The sequence below is a fragment of the Glandiceps talaboti genome, chromosome 4 (assembly GCF_964340395.1).
Source record: "Glandiceps talaboti chromosome 4, keGlaTala1.1, whole genome shotgun sequence".
Classification (NCBI taxonomy): Eukaryota; Metazoa; Hemichordata; class Enteropneusta; family Spengelidae; genus Glandiceps; species Glandiceps talaboti.
In genome coordinates this window covers 21,529,319-21,552,819 of record NC_135552.1, presented here as the reverse complement: position 1 = coordinate 21,552,819, position 23,501 = coordinate 21,529,319, and the positions used below count along the sequence as shown (strand labels likewise).

General features: G+C 33.9%; 1 protein-coding gene across 2 annotated transcripts in view; it reads left to right on the top strand.

The window, feature by feature from the left end:
• The window catches only part of LOC144433910 (integrin alpha-8-like), a 124,026-nt gene that overhangs the window by 37,983 nt on the left and 62,542 nt on the right, over window positions 1-23,501 (top strand). For both annotated transcript variants that reach the window (XM_078122312.1, XM_078122311.1), the window contains exons 8-12: window positions 970-1,058; window positions 2,805-2,911; window positions 6,498-6,600; window positions 13,240-13,342; window positions 18,657-18,754. In XM_078122312.1, the coding sequence (XP_077978438.1) occupies window positions 970-1,058; window positions 2,805-2,911; window positions 6,498-6,600; window positions 13,240-13,342; window positions 18,657-18,754 (500 nt within the window). The remainder of the gene's footprint in view (window positions 1-969; window positions 1,059-2,804; window positions 2,912-6,497; window positions 6,601-13,239; window positions 13,343-18,656; window positions 18,755-23,501) is intronic.

Here is a 23,501-nt window from a genome sequence, read left to right as displayed (position 1 = left end):
ACTTTGTCAGATTTCCCGCCTCAGCTGTTACCAGGGTTTCAAAACTACACAAAAATACTATATTGCAATTTATGAGTGCACCTCATATCAGCTAGCATAGTTAACACACACCTTCTTGTTTTTCTTTCACACATCCTGTTATTCTGTCATGCCTCACATACTTCTACAGTTGTTCTAATGAGTAACCCTCATTAGCTTAATTTGAAATGGAAGCAAGTCTGAGCTTCCCTAGAGAGAGACATTAGACTTGAACTTCACATCAGGAACTAACATGTGCATGGTGTAGAATTATAATGTTGATAAAAAGTCATTAGTGCACATCATGCTCAGTGTACAATGACTGGCTTGAAAATTTGTGATTATTGTGAAATTATTGGAAAATTTAATAATCGTGATAAATTTACCTTTTTTGAATCTAGTTTTGAAGTGTCAATATATTAAATGTAAATGTTTTCTATACAACCCAATAATGCTTGATATATACAATTTAGTTGGTATAGAATCAATGACAGCACTTTCTTGTATTTCATTAATGTTTCTTTTTTATGTATTGTGTTGTGTTTTGCTTTGAGTGTGTGTGTGTGTGTGGGTGTTTTTTTGGTTTGTGGGAGGGGGTGGGGGTGGGGGTTGTAGTCACAGTGGAATGTACATCCCCTCCCATATTTCAATGTAAACAGAATAAAAAAATAGCCTTAATTGAGATATATATGTTTGCTATGACAGTATTAATGCCAACCAGGAAACAATATGATTACTGTAGCCTTCATAGTAACAATATGTAATTAGTATGTGACAGTTGGACTGTCTACTTGATATGAGTTTAAGTGAATACTGTAATAATATCATGTTGTAGATATTTGTATTACTTGCCACATCAAAGACACTCTGACTTCAACTTTGCACACTTCAAACCCATACTTGATTAAACTAAGCATGGAATTGAATTGTCTTTCAATTTTATCTGACTAGGATATTCAGTAGCAGTGGGAGACTTTACTAATGATAAAAGTGAAGACTACATAGCTGGGGCACCTCGAAGTAATCAATTAAAAGGACTGGTAAGTACATCCAAGAATAACACACTGAGTCTCTAGAATACTGTATCTCCAGATTTAAATATGTCATGGTGTCCTGTACATCTTGTGTATAAAGCTGGCTAAGACTAGTGCTTGTCCATTCACCTGATTTCTTGCAGCCAATTATTTTATTTTATGTCTGAAAATCATTTAGATAATGTAAAAATGTATATATATTTCTGTATGGGTTTGGAGGAGGTGGAGGGGGAGTCAGATAAAATTAGATGAGAAGAAAAGCCTTGGAGATTTACAATTTTCTTTGTTTTATGTTGCATATTCTGTTGCGTAGTATGGGTATTAGAATATGAAAAAGCATTACACAATACATTTACATGTACTTCAATCTGTAGTTATGTATTGTAAGAAGATTGATAGTAGTATATAGACATTGTACATGATTATTGGAGTGATGTATAGGGCATGGGGTTCTCTTCATTGTTTGGGACAATTGCACAATGTTCACAAGTGCGACATTGACACATAACCATATGGTGAAAATTGTAGAGGTCAAACTGCTATTATTGATACAATTTAAAAACATGGTAAACACAGTATAATACTATTAAACCGGACACCCAGCTCTGCATCTATCACTGTAGCAGTAAATTTTAATCACCATCTCAGTACTTAGTAAATAAAGAACCAGCTCCTTTTATTATTGAAGTGGTGAAAATTTTCAAAACTTGGTTAAAAGAGTGAAAATGAAATTCAGCAATCATGTTGATGCCAGACCCGGCCCTTCCCCCTAAAGGAACAAAGTTATTGAGCTTGTGGGACATTGTGTGATCGTTCCTTATCACAATTTGTGTGAATTAGACTTGATACATTATAGTTCTGTTTTGTTCACAATAACACTTTGCCAGTGGTTGACACTATGTTTTCAACACTTCTAATTTTTAAATATAAACAGTTTGGAAACAGAAAAATGACTTGAATCTTCTGTTTTATAATGAATATCCATCCCCAAGCATTGCTTTTGAGAACATAAAATGTGCCTTTAAAACTGTTTTGGTATTGTTTTGGATAAAATCCTGATAGACATTATATATGGAGATAGTATTGAGGGTTGTAACTGACAGCATCATTTAGGTCACACACAACTAACAGGTTTATTCATATAAATTATAAAGTAGCCATTGGATGGAAGTGTGTCATCTTATCACTTCCTGTGAGATGACAATTCTTTCTGCAATCAATAGTTTCACCATCCAATCACAGTAAAATGTGCAACACCTAGTAATCGGAGAGTTGACAGCCATGTAAATTAAGTATAGTAGACCACTGTCAGCTGTAATTTTAAACCACTGTTATTTGTGGTTTGCTGTATATAGGATACTGACAACCTTGTAGTTACACAGTATACTGCTGTCAGTTCTAATTTTATGCTACTACTTCTAGTGGTTTATTATTAATACAGTAAAATCTACAATTGCTTGTAGGCGAACGGCAGCCAGGTTGTATGTAGTATAGCACTGTCAGTTCTTATTTGTGGCTTAATGTTATAAATGCAGTAAAGTCTTCAAGAACTGGGAATTCAACATCCTTGTACAATCATGTAATTACACAGTATACCTACACTGTCAGCTCTTATTTCATGGCACCACTTATTCGTGGTTTTGTTCCAATTGCACTTAAAATCTGTAACAACTAGCAGCCCGACAACCTAATGTACACAGTACATGAATACATGGTACCATAGACAGACATAATTTCATGTTATTCTTGCAGGTGAAGGTGTTTAATTCAGAATTACAGTTACAACATGAATTACCAGGTGAACAGCTTGGTGCCTATTTTGGCTTTTCTGTGTGCGCTGAAGATGTTAACGGAGATGGGTAAGTTAGAAACATAACTACGCACATAGCACACAATCAAAAATAGCACACAATATGTTTCATATTGGTGAGAGCAGTGTAATATGTAATTCTATACATGTACTTTGAATACAAACATTTATGATTGATGAGTGTTGAAGCTATAAAGCCAAAAACAAATGTTTATTTTCATCATTCAATGCATATGATGTACAATTGCTGCAAGCTGGGAAACAGTTTCTTTCAACAAAGTCATAAAATATTATCCATTTTATGATCAAATTGACATGGTATGTTTTGATAGTGTATGTGTATATCAGCTTGAATTTTTTAAAGGCCAGTGTTTCAGTCCCAGGTTCTTACATAGTGTTATCTTGTCAGTGGAGCCATAAGAATTTACATAGGATCATTGCTTTGTTCTGGACCAGATTTTCATAGAGCTCTCCCAGACAACTGTTTTTCACACCTGAATTAAATTTTAATCCAAATCCGAACTAAGCCTTTAAGAGTTTAATCCATCTATTTTCAAAGTGCATTATGCAACTTGACTCAGCACAGATGTCAGGTCGTTGATTCACTGCAATTCTTCTGTTTGTAACAACTGATGGTCTTGAGAGTATTCTGTTAGTATCTGCCTGATTATCCATTCATGAGAATTCCACATATATCCTTAGCAGATTTTCAGATAAGCTGCCCACCTTAGAGTTTTCAGCAATGATTTAAATTGTAATGCTCACTGTAGTCCCTTAGGACAAATTCTTGCTTTCCTTATCATTCACCTGGCTAGCTAGTGTCTAGCGGGGGAGAGAGAGACACTACCCTAAATAAAAGATTGAAAAGATGGGAATTCGCAGTGCATCATCCAATTTTGCCTGAGCCACCAGATTACCACCTGTTGTGATATACATCACAGAGTTTTCTAGTATTGGTTTAAGGAAACAAACCCCAAACTCTCAGGGGAACCTCACTCCTATCGATTTGTGTGATATCCGTTCATTCCATCACAAGTCTTATTTTATCAGCAACTGTCAATTTTATCTTTTAAGTTGTCACCTCCATGGTCATGCCCATTTCTATTATGCGTGCATAAAGATTTGACGATAGCGTACATGTTGAAAACAGCTGACTAGCAAATCAGGAAACATTCCTCTAGGCAAAAACCAGTACACCGAAATGCGAGATGCAAACCCTGGAACTGTGTCTGTCGTCTCCAGCAGAGCATGATTTCCCGGAGATTGGATTGTGTTGTGATCAGTTTTTCAAATTCAACACCTGACTTGTTTTGGGGAAGAAAAAGCAGCCTCAATTTTCCTTCCATTCACCTTCCTTAGATTAAATTTGTTTTCTAAATTTAGATTTAATCTGTCTTCGATTACTTTTTCAGATTGCGATGATAAATAGGACAAAAATTATCTAACCTCAAAAGAATGAATTACAGATTTGTAAGCGTATACATTGATACATGTTTTATTCATTGCTAGCAATATATATGGTTATTGGAAAGCTAAATTTGATTCTGAATCAGCAATTTCATGATGTTAAAGTATCGATTACATCGTTCTGGAAGTAATATGTATATGGTTTGCATGATATATTTCAAGATGATAACTAGCAATCTACAAAAAAAATAGTATTGGGTATATTTAGGTCTACGCATATAAATTAGAACTGCACTTGTATAATTCATGGGGTTTATTATGTTTACTGATCAATAAATTGTAGTCGAAAGTAAAAATTCTTAATATATTCATACATTGTTTGCTTTCTAGCTTGAACAGGGCGCAAGTGTAGCACAACCAGTCAACTCTTTTTTATTGTTCCGTTTTGCTGATTATACAAATCAGGTCCCTCCCTTAACTAACTTTAACAACCCAGGTCAAATACAGTATGTATCTTCAGTATGGTCATTCCACTGTTATATATTCTTGCCCAGTTGGTGATGCTATGAATTAGGGGGTCTAGTACTGATCTACAATAATCCCCTAGCTTGAATATAGTGCAACGTATGTATCTTCAGAACAGTCATTCCATTATCATTATATTCTTGCCCTGTTGGTGATGATATGAATCAGGTTTAAGTTAGGGGGCCTATCCATGAACTAATAATAGTAAACCCCTTGTAATCCCCTAGCTTGAATACATACAGTAGTTATAATGCATCTTTTGATCAGTCAGTCTACTGTTTAATATTTTCCATGTTGTACAAGCTACAAATTATGTTTATGATAGGGGGTTAAACCATATTCTAACAATAAAGTCGCTAACTTGAATATACATTTGCATATTTTTGAAAGTCATTTTTGTACATTACTGTATTTAAATATAATGAAAAGAATTAAAAACAGTGAAAAATGAGATATATGTAGGTAGTCTATCAGAAAAGCCAAAATAAGTTCAATCTTTTTGTATCATAAATATCTATAATTTGTTTATACATAATCAACAACAGTTGAAATTATCAGATTTAATACCTGATTTGTATTCATGACTGTGCATTAAGGAAACAACAAATACATTATAGTAGAAAGTGATGAGTTAGTACTGAAAGTAAATATACAGGATATTATTAAACTACAACTCAATTTTTTTGTAATGAAGACTTGTAATAGTTACTACTTATAGTGTATACAGTACATGTGAAGGAAAGAACTGGATATCATATATTGAAGAACACAAAAGTTCTGTGTAAAAAAAAACCACACATTTATTTCAATTTTCTAAGAAAAAATAGAATTGTAAACTTATGTATGGGAGGAAGTTACTAGGCTAAGCTATTTGGCATGTCTAGTCTTATTGATGAATACAAATTAATGTCTTGTGAAATGATATATTTATTTCAAATTTTCAAGAAAGCAAAAAAAAAAAAAAAATTGTGAAACTAGGCGAAATAAAAAAATTGTGTGTTTCCGACAAGCTGACCGACCTTAGTTTAAGCCTCTGACCCTAAACAATTTTTTGTCTTTTTGATCTTTACACACATGTTTTCTTTCCCCAGCAATACATATTTCATCAAACCATCACAGAAGGGATATTCTGACTGACATGTTTGATTTTGAGGCAAAGATATATTTTTCACAAATAATATTTTTTTGTCTTTGTGACCTTTATTAAAGCTCATCTGTTTTCTCTCCCCAGCGATATCTATACATATTCCATCAAACCATCAGAGAAGGGGTATTTTTTTGAGCCGAAGAAATATTTTTCAAAAATAAAAGCAGTTAAAAAGATAAGATACCTACCCTATTTTCTGAGGCCATGTTATTTGAAACACACAATTATTTGTTTTGCCTTAATTATGTACAGAGATAGGTAACTAGGCTATGTGCTGCATCTATGTCCATGATCTAGTACTAAACATGCTAAAGTCTGAAGGCAAATTCAATTCCCTACTACTTTTCCCTTCATGTTCTTTGACTATCCTTCAGAAAACACAGTCCCTATTTCAGTCCTTTACAGAAAGCTATTCTCTGCACTGCAGGTAGTTTTAATATCATTAATTTGTCTAATCCTCTTTTACCACTGAAGCAAAAGACTTGCAGATAAGGAATCTCATTGAATTATGGCTGAAGTCTTGTTCTTACATAAGTCGACTTATATTCCTTTGCAGACGTGATGATATCATTGTCGGGGCGCCATTCTTCACAGACAGGACAGGCACGACTGAGAAGTGGGAAGCTGGAAGAGTATATATCTACTATCAAGATAGTAATGTGAGTAGTTTTAAATTTTAGTGTTTTTAAATATTTAATTTACAAGATTTTTATGATAGACTCATGCTGAGATTTTTAGTAGAAACATCTCAATCAATAAATGAAGGGTTAAAGTCCAATCCGCGGTATCCGTTCAAACACCACATATTGGCTATGCATACAATTATCATACTAATGATCTATTCTGAATAAAAGATACAATGATAATTTGCATAATTTGCATGTTAATGTGTTTATTTGAATAATTAATGTTAACATGGATAAAACATTATGTTTTTGGAATTTTTGCATCTGTAATAATATCATTTGAGTAAATTAAAATATGTTAAAAGTATTTGGATATCCAACTTCAGCATATTATTTTAACTTGCTTATTCCACAAAACAACAGTTACTGTAGAATTAGATTTATATTGGCTGACATGACGCAGACCCAATGATAGGTACGAAATGAAATCTTAATTTGCATTCATCACGATTGTTCAGTAAAAGTTGTACTTCTGGCCTGATTACACTGGTTTGAAACATTTGTACATAATTTATGTCCTCTCTGACTGGAAAATTGATAGTAAAACAGGATTGAAAGTTGTGTGGAATTTAAATCCTGAGCCATCAAAATGTCTCTTGGGCACTACATATAAAGGTGTTTCAGCTTGTTTGCCAATAAATTTGCTGTACCAAGAGTTTAAGCTGATGTTAAGACATAGTATGTGCCTCAGAATTGAAAGTCTTAAACTATTGCTGTTAATACTATTTGTTCTACAAAACTTCAACCCATTCAAGGAAGGAAAATAAGAGTTCATCAAATCTTTGAGATAGAAATCAAAATGATATTAAAAGTAACCCATTTTAGATTCCAAAATGGCCGCTAAATATCATGTCATCGATTTCCTTGAAAACAAGATGGCAAACCAGCAATTTCTTTTATTATTTCAAAAGAACAAGAAACAAACCTCAAAGTATGATGCATGTATGTGTGTGTGTGTGTGTAAGGTGGGATGGGGGTGGGATGTGTGAATTACAATAATTCCATGTACAGGTATTGCAATAAGGAAGAGTGTTCAGAACTTGTCCACAGAGCAGAGTTCAGTACAGCAGCTGTACTGCTGACATAGACCTTAACTTTCTCAACTCCCTCAGGGGCATGTATAGCTGACATTTTGCTTTCACAGAATTTGACTCCAGCACTCTGATGGCGGAATTGTTATAGATGTTCACATTACAGTAGAGTAAATTTTTATTCAAAAATTTATCAATCATCACAAGCCAGATGGTCTATGTCCAGATCAAAATCACTGTTTCCTGTCATGCTTAACATTAATTACTAGTAGAAAGATTATCATTACATCTACAAATGTAATTGTCCAATTTATGGACTAGATTTTCAGATATTTCCTCAGACAAATTTGTAATGCCCGATTTCCTCCTTAAATTAGGGTCTATATCTCCTCTGACCAATTTTTAATGGGTGATCTCCATGACATACAGTCATGTACATTAAGAGGTTGGTCCAGGCCAGATGTCAAATGTACATCATGTGATGCACAAGACAACGATGATCCTGGACAAAATGACATCCTACAGTGTCGTCTACCATGAAAGGTTCACAGTATGCTACTAACGTTTGGCTTTGCAAATTAAATGGGCCATAGCCCTACTTTTGTTTCTACCCCCATAAATTGCAACTGACATAAAGTCTTTTTTATGGAATTGATCTCAAAAGGTATTATGGAAACTCATCTCTACATTGAGGTGAAGATTACAATATATACATATATCAAGCTTTTTCCAGTCGTGAAAAGTTTCCCCCCAAAGATAAATTATCAGTGGCATTTCAGTCATGTATGACCTTCATTGATGAAATTGACTTTTCTTCCATGACATCACATTCGATGGGTAGGATGAAACCTAGAGTAGAATTTGGTTTAACTTGCATTCTGCATTGTAGAAGTTGATGAGCTCTGTGATGGTTCATCTGTTTTATATCCAAATTTAATTTCTCCACTTCTGAAATAGTCCCATGGTACTAACCAGCGACATTACTTTATGCAGTTTTGATGGTGAAATTGGCTTTTGTTACATGATAGCACATGTGATGGGTAGTATGAAAACTAGTACACAATTTAGCTTAACTCACCTTCTGTATTGTAAAAGTTTATAAGCACTGTGATGGTTCAATAACCAAATTTCAATTCCAACACGTCTGAAGTACCCCATGGTACTGATTACTTACCAGTAACATTACATGTCACCTTGATAATGGAATTGACTCTGTTCCATGATCATAAATTTGGTGGTTAAGATGAAAACATTGCATACTTTTTTTGTTGCCTTCTGTTTTGTAAAAGCTCTGTGATAGTTCATCTGTTTAATATCTAAATTTCGTTTTCAAAACTGATGAAATATGTATGATGAAATTGACATTTATTACATTACATGTATAATACATTTGATGGCTAAGATGAAAGTTGGTATACACTAACAGTTTAACTCGTCTTCCGTTTTGTAATACATGTACTCCACAATCTAATTACTTACCAGTGGTACACTTCAGTGATGAAATTGACTTTTGTTCGATGGTAACATATTTGATGGTTCGGATGAAGAATAGTGTGTAATTAAGTTGCCTTCTATCCTGTAAAATTTGATAAGCTCTGTGCTGGACAGGTTCATCTTCGCAATATAAAAAGATCTTTTTCCATACCTCATAAAGTAATTATAAATTACATTTGCTGCACTGACGTTACTGCAATATACATAAATTTAATTCGGCTGCTTGCACAATCATAAAATTGATGTGGTTTGTGGTGTTTTTTTCTTTACATCAAAATGTCATCTTGTATGTGTTGGAAAAATGTTAAATTACCAGAACTAAATGTCACACTGTCTTCAAATTGACTTGATTCTATGGTAAGGCAAAATAAAAAAAATTATGTGTTTCTCTAATAACCCTACTGACCCTAGTTTAAGCCCCCAACCCTAAATATTGTTTTGCATGCAAAAAGATATAATGGTAACAACTTACTTCTATTTCTTTGTACACCTTCATTTCATACCTTTGCCTCATCTGTGACCACTTTTTTAATAATCCTATTCCAACGAGAAACCAGATCTTTTTAGACTATAGTCTGCATAACGTGTTCTTCCACTTAATGTATACATTTGTAATTGTCTTTATTTACTTCTTTTATGCCTCATCAGACTCTCTCGGAAGTTTTGTGACCGACGAGTATCTTATCTTGGGGTCGAAGTAATTTGTAAAAATTTAAACAAGATTATAAAAAAATTCTGACCTACCTATCCCATATTTTCTGAAGTCATGTCATCAGAAACAAACACTTTTTTTTATTTTGCCAAATACATCTTAAATTGTAGAAAAAATCATAAGTAGGTTGCCTGGTGGATCATAAATTTAATGAGGTCTGTTTTATTCATTCTTTTAGATATCAACATTTATTTTTCCTTACCTTTAGAAAGTGATAGATTACCAGCAGAAAATATCATGCCATCATAAAGCTACAAAATTGACTTTGGTGCCATGGCAACCTACTGTAGATAAAAGCTGCAATTTAGTAACCTTAAGCATAAAATCTGACAAGCATTGTGATGTTCCTTCTTCATCTGAGATATCCATATAGCATTTCCTTGCATTAACAGAAATGACCTTGCCATATTGTGTTACTTCTTCCCTCATTGAAAAAAAAATCTATAATGACATTTTCTTCACATTAATATACACTGACTCTAATGAAAGACTCTTCCTAAGTGCCCTCAAGAAAAGAAAAGAAACACACAAAAAGCTTTGACTTTAGTTTACGTGAAGGTCTATTTACCATTGCTGCAATTTTCTCTTACGATTAGAATACTCACAAATGGTATTTGAATAGGCAGCCGTAATAATGAAGGACATTGCACTGTGTACATGCATGCAATGTTGACCACGCCACTAGTTATTTGTTTTTCATCTCATCAAAGTGGAAAGAAAGGAAAGGAGATTGAGTCGTTCATTGTTGGCCAGATGTTTAGAAATGCAGATTTAATGACACAGAAAAGTTACATATTGCTTCTTAGAATAACTCCTTGGTATTGATTCAAGTTGAACTGAGAGCATGGCTAGGATTCTATAGAAATGTAGTTTCCGGTGTTGTGTAAAGTGGTAAATATAGGAGTTCCTTGATGTAATATTTGTTGTTCTGCATCACTGTACATCATACTTTACCACTTCTTCAAAGATTGATGTATTTGTAAGCATGGATTGAAAATGCATTTTACAATCGAGTGGTGCTCATTGACCATACATGGAGATTACCATGAACCATACACTTTCATGTCGGTTTTTTTCTCTCTCTTTTTTCACACAGCACTGAAAGACTTAGATTAGTGTGTTTTCTTCACTTTTACAACCTTGGATACTTTCATCTTCTTCTCATATTTGCATGATGTTTCCTTCCTTCTTGTAATAATTTCCTGCTTTTATACATCTAAGAAATGGGTAGTATAATAAAAAATGACCACTTACTGTGTTAATTTAGAAATGATGTATGGGTTTACATTAATGATTATAACTCAGTATGTCTTCAAGGATTCCGAGTTCAAAGTTGACTCTAAAGTGCCTATAAACCTACATTTTCCTAGGTTGTCATAAAAACTAGGCTGTCTTGCCTTTTTAGGAGATGTGTGTTATCGATTTCAATTCTGACAAGTTTTAAATTATTAAATTGAAACCCAAAAGTAGATGAACACAAGGGTATTGCTGTGTCTTTGCTAAGACTTTGGAACATTGGTCTTATAGAGAAAGGAAAATAGGTAAAAGCTAAGTAGATTTCTAAAATACGTTACCAGTCAATCAGCCTGTCAGTCAGTCAGTCAGGTACATGTGTGACTAGGGAAAGTACAAAACAAAAAGAAATCCTGGGCTGTGACTTGAGTCAGACTCTGATGATGACAGAGAATTGGTTCTTGTTGAAGGTAGGAAAATTGTGGTTCCAAATTGTGCATTCAAGGTGGAATTTCCAAAAAATCTTCTTTGCTCAGGAAGGGGGAACACGTCATCCTTGGAACACATAAATTGTGGTTTAAATAATATCTCTGGAGTCGACTTTATTATTGATGTTATGTTTTATGCAAGTATTTATTTACTTCGTACATGAAAAGTTTCCATTTTGAAAGCTATACAAATGTTCATTCAGAAATGCAAATATGTATTGATAATTTTAATCAATCAGCTAGCATTGAGATGTCACTTTTCTAATTATGTTATAATTAACATAACCAATGTTGTTATTGAAATGAACAGTTTGTGAAGGACATTGTCGATTTCAATAAATTGATGAAATCATTATAATTACATACATCAGTGCCAAAGTGAATGTGCAGTTATTTTAGTGTATGTTAGTCCTTGTGAAAAAATAACCATTGATTTGATTTTAAATTAATGCCTGAAGTGTGTTGATATGCCGAACATGGAAAATGTGATGTAGATATCAATATATAGATTGATATACATGTATTACACATTAAGAAAATATGGCTGGTTTTGATGTACACGTAAAATTTTATAGCACGACCATGAATTAACAGCATATTATGTATTCAGTGAGTTAACCATAGATCTGGGAACATAGTCCAGCATCTGTAGTTTCAACTGTTCTCTCAGTAGACTTTAGTAAGCTGTTTGATTTCTTGTTTTACTACCAGGTATTATTAGAATTATCACTTCATGTATGTTTCTACTTACATGATGAATGTATTTTTTCAAGGATAGTATTGTTGTACGCATAAATTTCATGGTTGCTGCATTGCTTACGCGTTGAATAATTTACAAGGCAATGCCAATGAAATTCATCACTTTTGGATGGTTGAATAATAGTGCATATTATGTATCTTTGATGGTTTCCTTAGAAAGTCTACTTACAGCTAAAACAGGCAGTGGTTGCCAGAAAGACTATATGTAACATACACATCTATGATCAACGTGAAACAATTTGCAAGTTTAGGTTGTCGTTTTACTTGATAGATAATAACTCTTTTACTACTGAACACAGCATGATTGTTATTCGGGGAGTCTAAAAAACTGAATGAATGTAAACAAAACTCTCAATTCAATCACAATCCTGCTATGTTCAGTAATAAATGTGCTCTTATCTAGTGAGTAAAACAACAATCTGAACTCTCCAAATGATCAGCTTTCATCATTAGATATATATGTTATGTACAGTCTTCTGGCAAACACTCCCTGTTTTAGCTGTAAATTACTAGTCTGAATTCCTAGTACCTAATGCTAGAAAGTCAAAATAGAACAAGAAGGTCGATTTCTTCTCATGCATAATTACTATACTAAACGAATGTGTAACACATGGAGCAGAAGTCTTGATGTCAACCAAGAAATCAAATAACCGTCATTTAAATGACACGCCTAGATGGTTAAATTATATTTTAGGTACATTGTATTGAGAATTCAAGCTGAGTGTGAGTCTACAGAATCTAAAAATGATAATATTTTCATGGAAGATAATGCTGCAAACTTGCCATTTCATATGTGGCCATCCTGTCAACACAACTCATGAGCTCATGAGATTTCAACTACATTAATTTCCATTTTGCAATTAAAAATATTCATTTTTTGTTCTTGTCTACACAGAATATGTTTGGTCAACCTGATAGACTAACTGGGATTGAAAGTAAGGCAAGATTTGGATCAGCTATAACAACATTAAAAGATGTGGATCATGACAAATATAAAGGTAAAATGAACGCTTCCAATAGCCTTAAACATCTTTCTAGAATTCTTTTTAGTAATTATAGTAGTCTTTACCACAAATGTTATATTACAATTGAAACTTGGAAGAAAGTAGAATATATCGCTATGCTCATGAAAGTTACAGCCACTGAAAACACTGCAAACAGTCATGGAAATGCGTCCAGTATGCCACACTTACGGCATGTGGTTCTATCATAGTACTGTATGATACAAGTGTGCCGCCTTTTTTTTAAAGGTTTTTCCATACAGAGAGAGAATCAATACAATGCCATATTGTGACTTTAAAAAGACGTTTCATGTTTATGTTATTGCAAGGGATGTGATGAAACAAAGTGGAAGGGATGATTATTTGAAATGATTTTAATATTGCTAAAAAAAGCATGTAGGGTAGATGAACAAGGTAGCTGTATTCATGATTTCTGTAGTGATATTCTTATACTCTTTAAAGTTGCACTAGCTGTCACTGGAGTAGTACTCTTTTGGACAGACAATCAGCAATATCTAGACACTGAAAATATTGTTGAAATACTAATAATTAGAAATTCTACATTTTGAGGTCTACTTTATCTACATGTATATAAAGTGGTACGGTAATATGTTGAAATTGAATTTGCATTGGGGCACTGATTTTTTGGATGCTGACCAAAAAATTGATTTGATTACTAGATGTATTTTACCATACTATGTGTACTGTAACACAAAAATGTTTATCCACAGATGATTCAATACTGAGAAGAGTGTACGATATTACACTATTATTATTCATTATTTTTATAATATTATGTACCAGAGAGTACTTGCCTCTGTGCATGCACATACTAGTGGTATTGCACTGCAGTGCAGTATCGAAAACGTTATCGCATATCTGCATACAAATGATATGCAAATGAGGATGATCGTTCATTCTACATGTACATGAAAGCATGTGATCACAGTGTTATTTTTATTGAAATTTGTTGCTTTGGAAAAACATGACTGTGTATTAACAGACTCTCATACCACATTAGTGCCAGTGTGGGTACTAGGGCATATTTGCACTTGTGTTTGCAGTGCTTTGTGCTGATCATTCACTCAGTATGCTTGTGAAGTGTTGACTGCAGAGAACACTGCAAACACTCATGCAAATACCCCGAGTGCATCACACTCATGTGTCATGGGGTTCTAGCTGTCATACAACAAAATATTTCAAAACTCGTGCGAGTTGTGGCTAGAGCAGCTTTAAAGTTACTTTAATAGCTGAGACCTTAAAGCCAATGACTGAGAAGTTTGTAGAAACCCTGTCCAAACTATAGTCTGCTTGCTTTACACCTAAACATTTATTAAAAGATAAATATCCACTTCTTTCATGGAGGAAAGAACAAGACATGAAAATAAGTATTCATTAATAAGTCTTTTGTAACCACTTTATACATAAATGCAATACTGTACAGCAAATTTGATAATTTTTGTTTCAATATACCGGTGCAGATGAAATATTGACAGAATCTTCCGGTTGAGAAAATATGAAACTCTAATACTTGACATTGGCAATGTTTGCTGCAGACCCAAATTACCAGTAAATGCACTGATTGACGTCAACCATCATCAATATTTAATGTGATGTCGCTATTCATGAGAGGAAATTTGTTCTGGTTTATCTTAATTTGAGGCATTGTTGCATACAATGTTATCGTTTATTGCCTTCAGTGAATGATAAGAATTCCATTTTTCATTCCAAATCTTGACAACTGAGTGCAAGTTTGATTAGCTTTTGAATGGATGTACTTATTTGTAACTCTTGCTGTTGTGTATAATTATGTAGAATCAGTTATTACATAGATTTGCCCATTTCTAAAATAAATAGTAATATGCTGTCATGTCGTAGTTTGAATTGAATGACGTGCTTGGATCTTAGTTGCAAAAAAATTATTGCTTTAAAGAGTTTAAAGTAATATTTCAAGTTGTATTTAAAGTTTTAGTTTAAGATAATTCATATATAAAATATTATTAAAGAACTCTGTCTTGCTAGAATATAGGGCAGTTATGTACAATTGCTGAAAAAAATACTGTAAACCTAGATTTAAACCTCTAGAAAATTTTGCTATTTTACAGTCTTCAGTTAGTTCTGAAAGACTAATTTTTACTAATTACCAGACTCATATATTGTGTTCTGTACATGAAGTATTTTTAGTCACTACTTATTGCATTTTTTTATAGTGAAAATAAGTTTTTATCAGAAATTTCCAACTTTACAAATGGTTTGATACTTACAGGTGCTTACAGGTACTCTTCTGACTGTAGGCCTTGATGGGCCTCTAATGTCAGCTCTGTTTGATTTTGTCTAGGAGTGGGTTTATCTTCATACATGTCAAATTTAAAGGCTTGATCCTTCCATAGTTTGTACATGTATATGTAGATGTGTGCATCTATATGTATATACAATGGCTTAGCAAGCTGCATTTGTCAGAATCTGAGAGTTGGTCTGTAAAAGTCTGACTCAGCGTGTCACACCAAGAAGTCAAAAAGACATCAGAAACAAATCTATACAAGTCATGTGAATCTACATCTACATGAGATGATCAACTTTTGATATGAACACTGATGGCCATGCTTTTGGTAAATTGGAAAAGCCCTATAAGAATTTCTTTAAAATGCACCCTGTCCACAAACTAATGATCAGCACACTATTTTCTATGTATCTAATAGCAAGGCAACTGTATTGCACATTGTATGGTTTCAAAAAATCAGCTCTGAAAAATACCTGTTTTGATGAGGCCATCTCTGGCTCTGATCCAATACAAGAATTTCCAGGCCTTCTTTCCAGCATATTTACAAACTTCATTTTAAAAAAAAATTTCACTCTAAACAACAAGACTATATTTTGCCTCTATGAAATTTTCCCTTGCCGGGATTGCAAGGAATGTCTCTGTTTTTATCCTACTTTACCGATACCGATGATAAATTAAGTGCAACATAACTAAGTTAAGAACACTGCATAATACTCTCTGACAAGCATATTGCCTGCATAAGTCCCCTTCAGCTAAAGATTTATATCCCTCAATAAATGTACCAGGGACTTCTGAAGGAGATGCATGTAGGAATGGATTTCTTAAGTACTTTGAAATGGAGAAACAATTAAACCCACATCGTGTCAGGCAGGAAACTAATGGAACTCGGATAGCTTATAAAATTTAATAAGCACGAGATAAATTTTGTAAGTGAAATGAGCAGACTGTGCAGCTTTTCCATTTAATGAGTTGGTCTATTTTTAGTTTTTACACATAATACGCATAAATGTCAACATAGATTTGGTTTAGCTTCAGATGATTTAATTACACAATACCACCGAGAGAAAATGGCTCTGAGGACGGTGTACCGTATTTGATATCCATATGCTAAATGAAGTACATAATTTAATTTATTAGAAAAGTGTATACTGTTGACTGCTAGCGTTATTCTCTACCCCCTCTGACACGATGACATTATCACCACTGTATAACTTCAAAATGATCACTCTTCGTTTCCAAGAAAATACTTTTTGAACTCAATCATATTATTCTAATGCATATCTTTAATTATTTCTCGTTAATTGTCTGTGATTCAGCCAGGGAATGCAACTTTAATTACGTTAGAAGCTATGGCTCTAATTGGTTGTCGTCTTTGGTGTATTGTGAGGTTTCGTCCTGAGTGAGTTGGTATTCAATTAGTGGATGTTATTGGCAAACTTTACGATCACAACTCCCAAGTAACATTAAGGTTATGAAAACTACACTGGGACCAAATAAACTCACAATTCGGGTAGAGTGTTCCTCAAGGACCAATTTCCCTGAATATCAATATTTTTCAATTTTTTTTTCTTCAAATTTTTAAAAGTTTTATCATGGTCGTTCTGAAATATTAAAAGAAATTTAAGACATTGTCACCTATGCACAATAAATATTCTGAAATAATGAAGCAACCATTAGGATGAAAAGGAGTTGTAATAAAAATGTACAGTTTGAATCTGCATTTCTATGTCAGGTACATGATACGTTCAACTTTACAGTGTGGTGAATTTAGTTTCTGCTTCAGCTGCTTACTCAGGTCTAAAGTATATCACTCAGCAGGGATATCATTACAATATTGTAGTAAAAAGCTTTGACACCAAAATTGATAGTTTTCCGTATTCTCAAACTGCAAATCGCAGATTATTGCTGTTTTTACCCACCAGTTTCTCTATAGGTTGAAGTATATGATGGTTTGTGAAAATAGCAATGCAGAGATATCAGATTTTGAAGAAAAATGCAGTTTACCATATACTAGTCTCCTGAGCGTCAAAAAAGACAGATCTCTTTATACAAATCATGTACACACCATTTTTTATTCATTCACCAATTTTTTTCATCTCATCAATCTACTCCATAAATTGACTACTGAAAAATATCAAAGCTGCTTGATGCAGGATAACATCAACATTGATGGGCCACGACAAAATATTGAAATGGATGGGCAGTATTAATAATCCATGCCCATTTGTCAATTTGTGTGCCCAACAAAATCCATGCCAAGATCCCAAAGAGAATCCAAACAAATGAAGACATACCGGTATGCCCATAAACAAGATAAAACATCTTTTAGTGAGTGATCTGAGCACATTTTTGAAATGCTCATCAATTTCCAAGCCATAACTTTGCTAGAGATGTGCAACAAATGTCAAATGTCGGGTTATCATGGTATGTGGTTGTCGGTGGGTGCTGATGAAGATACATTGTATTACTTTGCTGAGATCACTTTCGACAAAGCTAAAGTCCGAAATGAAAGAAAACTATTATGGTGATATGTTGACATTGATTTCTCAATAGATGTTGATATGATTGCACTCACAGTGTACTGGTTCAGTTTATAGCAAGACTCGTGCTGCTGTAATTTTTAGTAGATTTCCAATGTGTATAGGGGTCTATAAGTCAAAATTAAAGGGATGCCACAATCCTAGGAATGTAACTCACTGAAACTGAATGTATTTTCTTATACAACTACATGTAATAGTCTGCTGATTGAATGGGTTCTTTCTAAACCTCTTATTTATACATGATAGTGAACTATGAACTAAAACAACACAAGGAGTTCTTATACGATTGCTCTTTCAAGTTTCAGTTTTAGCTTTAGGCTTTAGAAGTTTATTTTCACCATCCCATCAATCCATCACCATCATTGTTGCCATCATCAATGCTGTTTTTGTCAACACCACTACCATCTTCATCACCTGGACCATCTTATGCCATACCATTGTATCTGTGTTGTTATCACAAATTGTTTTTTTTTTGTATATTTGTATATAGACATTGCCGTTGGAGCCCCATACGGAGGTAAAGATGGAAGGGGTGTTGTATATATCTATAATGGTTCACCTGATGGAATAAGACAAACTCCATCACAGGTATGTAATTATGCTGACAAGGTCTTAATGTTACTACATCTGTACCATTTACTAATGTTATAATGATGTTAGTTTTTATACAACGCTTTCCCACACTGTGCTCAAAGTGCTTTTTACATGTATTACCCTTAGTATGGACCTACAATTGCACATGACAATGGCACATTATGCTTCCTCAACTCCCTAGGGAGTATACATTTTACAGCATGGTTTGATCGAATCCTCTGTGGTAATTATCACTGGATGCTTCAGTCTGATAAAGCTGACCAAATGTTTATTAAAGACTATTCAGTTGGTATGCTGCACATAGTTTTACAACTAACCAAAAGTTTGAGTCACTTTGTACATATTGGAAAGTGATGCAAATTCAGTGCATCAATCGTCGGGTGAACTTCCTAGTCTCCACTCCCACTCCCAACCTCCCACCCCCACCCCCCCCCCACCCCAAAAAAAGAAGAAAATTATAATTTCCCAAAAAAGCAACAACACAAACTTTAATAAACAACATAAAATTACAACAACAAAAGGAAAGTGAAGAAACCAACAATCTAAAGACATTCACGAATATAAATTAGGCATGATTTTAACTTTGTGGATATTTTATAAAATACCTTATACCAAGTAACTTATACTGTACAACTAAGTAAAAGTCATCTAACACTGTACACATGTACTTTTGTGTGCCATTCAGAGTGCAGGCAATACATTGAACCCATTATCCAACACCATATACATGTATAGTTTCAAAAAATATAATCTAAATGCATCACATGGTTTTCAATTACTCTTTTATTTATTTGCCAGACTTTTAATATTGGCATTCATAATGGTCATTTGTATGAACTTACCAGTATTTACTGAGTTTATTTTGTTTCATTTAAGAACCTAGTCATACCTCTCCTCGTGTCGGAAACTACACAAATTGATGATATTTATTATGCAATATAGGTATTAATAAAACGGTAATATTTCACAATAAATGTCGGAGGCACTCTAACACTGTAATGCTTTACTAGCTGTCAAAAATTGGTGCTTGACGCGGTCTATATATAGAGTGTTACTACTTTAATTTTTCTAACATTTGCTTTTCTGCAATCTCAGTCACTTTTAATTCTAACTTGTTTCTACTGACGAAATTGAAAGTGCAGTGTAGTAGAATACTTGTATTGAAGTCAAATGTGAAAATAAGGAAATTGTAATATCAATAACAAGATACCATGCGGCACTCAGAAATGATGTGATCAAAGAATCAATGAAGGGTACTTGTATGGCTTCATTCATCAACCCCGCAATAAGAAATTCTGACAAATGGTTTCCTTTGTGGACACCGATATGCTGTACATCTAGACTGTGTATTTGATTTTCGTAGTGAGAAAAGCATGTGTACATGTACTAACCATGACTACTTTATAATTTCATCAATCAATGATGTACTTTCTAAGTCTTATTTACACACTAGTTGCATAGTTACATTATCAACTGTCATAATAATCTTGCACTGTTTTTTGCTAAGGTTGGGAACTCAAGTAACTGAAATAGGGAATCAGATCAATCTGGCATAGTTTCCTATACAATATGTCACAGTTTTGTTTAGGAACCCTTGGTAAAGTGACTGGGGAACACACAAAATCTTGCTACCTTTCACAAATGTATATACTATCCGTGTGTTTTGTTCAGCTCAATAACATGAATGAACATTTGAATGAGCATCAGTTGTATACTTCAGTGAAGCAAGAGGTGGAGGTGGGGATGGGGGTGGGGGTGGTATGTTTATAACCAAAGAGAAATGCAGATACAGGGACACACAAATTGTTTACTAGCTCTTAGTTATGCATTCAAGTCTAAATTACCATTGATTCTGCAAGTGGGTTTTGTGGCAAAAAAGATAGGAATTTGATATCTCTACACTGACACATAGAAATGTCATATAAAAAATATATTATTTTATACAAACACAACAACCCCTAGTCACAAGTAAATATGATTTCCCATATGCCAAAAGTAACTATTTACCATATAATGCAAGCCACAGTCCCTCTATAGACTATGGGCAAGCAAACTTCTATTCCCAAAATGTCATAGGCTGCAGCCCCCCCCCCCCCCCATTCAAATAGCCTGTTACTCATTTACTCGACCTCAAAAAAAAAATGGAAAGAGACAGTTGTCAATCAAGTAATGAGTTGTGTTTGCCTTGAATTTTTCATTTTCTCTTGAATCATATCATGGCAATTCACAGGATACTATTGCGCTATCCATTCAATTTGATCACTATCTGGAAGTCCTATATTATGTATATATATACATTTACTTTTGTCCCAAAATTGGATTGATATTGTGCGTCATGTCATTTACACGCAAGCCTCGCACTACATGAAAACTAAGAGCTTATTCTTATAAGTGTGTTTTATGAAAAGTGAAAATGCATGTCGTTGGCGATAACAGTGGCAGGGTTAAGTGGGGTATATTTTGAACTGTCAAAACAACGTCAGAGTTACACCAGATTGATCCTCTTAGAACAACATATGCATTAAGACAAAATTATGCACTTAATCAAAATTGATGGTCAAAGTATACGTAATACGAGCTGAAAAAAATTCACAAATTGAGACTATTTTCATAACATATTTCAATTCCACATAATAGTGTGTAATTTATATCACAGAGAAAAAAACTGAATATTTTGAGTCCACATATTAATTGATGGTCAAAGTAGTACCAGTTTAGATTTTTGAATTTCTTAACATTTCAGTGCATGTGTATATAGTATAATGTATTTCTGATGACTCTCTTGAGGCGATTTGGCCCACAGCAAAAAATTCCCTTATCAAGCACAAGTTCATCTTGTTGTTTTTCTGAATTTATGATAATGTAGGTGATGTGAACTCATAAAATTACTCCTCAGAACCCATAGTTTATGAAAGTACCTTATTTCCTGGAGTGATGTTCTCCCTTTAGACAACATTTTGCACTGAATCAAAATTAATGGTCAAAGTAATACAGTAACTGTAAACCTGGAAATTTTCACTAAAGACTTATTTTCTCTTATTTCGCTGGATGACAAAAAACTAAAATGTGTAGTGACTAAAAAGTCTTTTTGTACATGAACACAATGTACCAGTCTGGTAAATAGTAAAACTAGACTTTGAGAACTAGCTGAAGACTCCAAAAACGCCAAATCTTCTAGTATTGAAAATATCTAGGTTTACATGCAGTATAAATTGAGATAAATTTACAGATTGAGTATTGTTGAAACACATTTCATTTTGTGCATAATTGTGTTACTAGGGAAAGAATTAATATTTTGAGTCGACGACTAACATAGTAATATTATAATGTGGTTATTAGTGCTGATAATGTAGAAACTATTTGCTAATTGAATAAAAAACATGGTATGAGTGTTTGACAACTTGTGTGTACAAAAGATGTTCTATTTTCATTTACCACTTTTGTGGTCATTTTGTTACTTGATTTTTTCACATCTTCATTTTCAAAGGCTTCAGATTCAGAATCAATTAGTGTAATATACCCAGAGGGAAGATGAAATAACACAGCAGAATGAAAACTATATTTTAAATTTTTTTTTAAAATAATTTTGTCGGCAGTAATAAATTTCTAGATAAAATAATGTTTATTTAGCACTTCTTCCACATTCTGTACTTAAAGTGCTTTACAATTACAATGTATTACTCCTGGCATGGACCCATAACAACACAACAACCCTTTTTAAAAAGTATTTCCATGCTTCTCAGGGGAGCTTATAGTACATGTACAATTATACATCCTTGGCCCCCATGGGAGCACACAATATACTCTTTAATAATGTATAAACACATACATTGCCCCCTCATATCTGCCTTTTCCTGTCTAGTAAATCTCGGACATGAGATTGCGTATCTTTTTAGGCTTGGCCATCGATGCGTGAATTTCCAGGAGTGACATTAATTTGACTAATTAGAGTAATGAGTCTCCGTTGTCCAATTATTGAATATACCAAATTAGGTTATATTGGTGATTGCAGCAATTTTATGACTACACATTGAATCACTTCACTAAATGAGTATTTTAAACACTGTCACCAACTCTCATTACAGCTATAATTATACTCAACTAAGTGTTGACAAGATGAAATTATGACTTTCTTGTTTCTTTTTGTCAAGTTTTTGTGCTGGGAATTGATCCCAGCGATTTTCTGTTATGCAGACAAATACACACAAACAAACACAAATGCTACAGAGATCCATTCAGGTTTGGGACTATGTGATAGGGCTATGTTGCACGCTCTCTATCACGTTGCTGTGGAAATATCAAGGCTTTCACAGTCAGTCCACAGGCTATCCCAAAGTCACCCAGGCCCAGCAAACATAGCTCCTGCGGGTTCCGTGTGAGTAATCATCCCCGACTTTTCGAGTCATTACTCCAGGAGTCCCCCCCCCCCAAATTCATGTGAGTGAGACATGGCTGAGTGATACAGCCTACCCATCAAGTCTGTAGAACACTCACCCTGGGTTTGGGTAAGTCACAGAAAAATCCCCAGTTTCCAGTGGGATTCAAATCTGTGACCTTTATAAAGTACATTGTATACTGTAGTCCAATGTATAGAAATGTATGAAAATTTGGCCATATTTCCTACCACTGTTATCGTGATTGGCAAACTTAGGAAACCACTGGATGTGGTATTTCTTTTTTAATTAATACTTGTTACTTAGGTGGTGAAATCTACCTGTGTTCTCCAGGTATTTTCACTGGG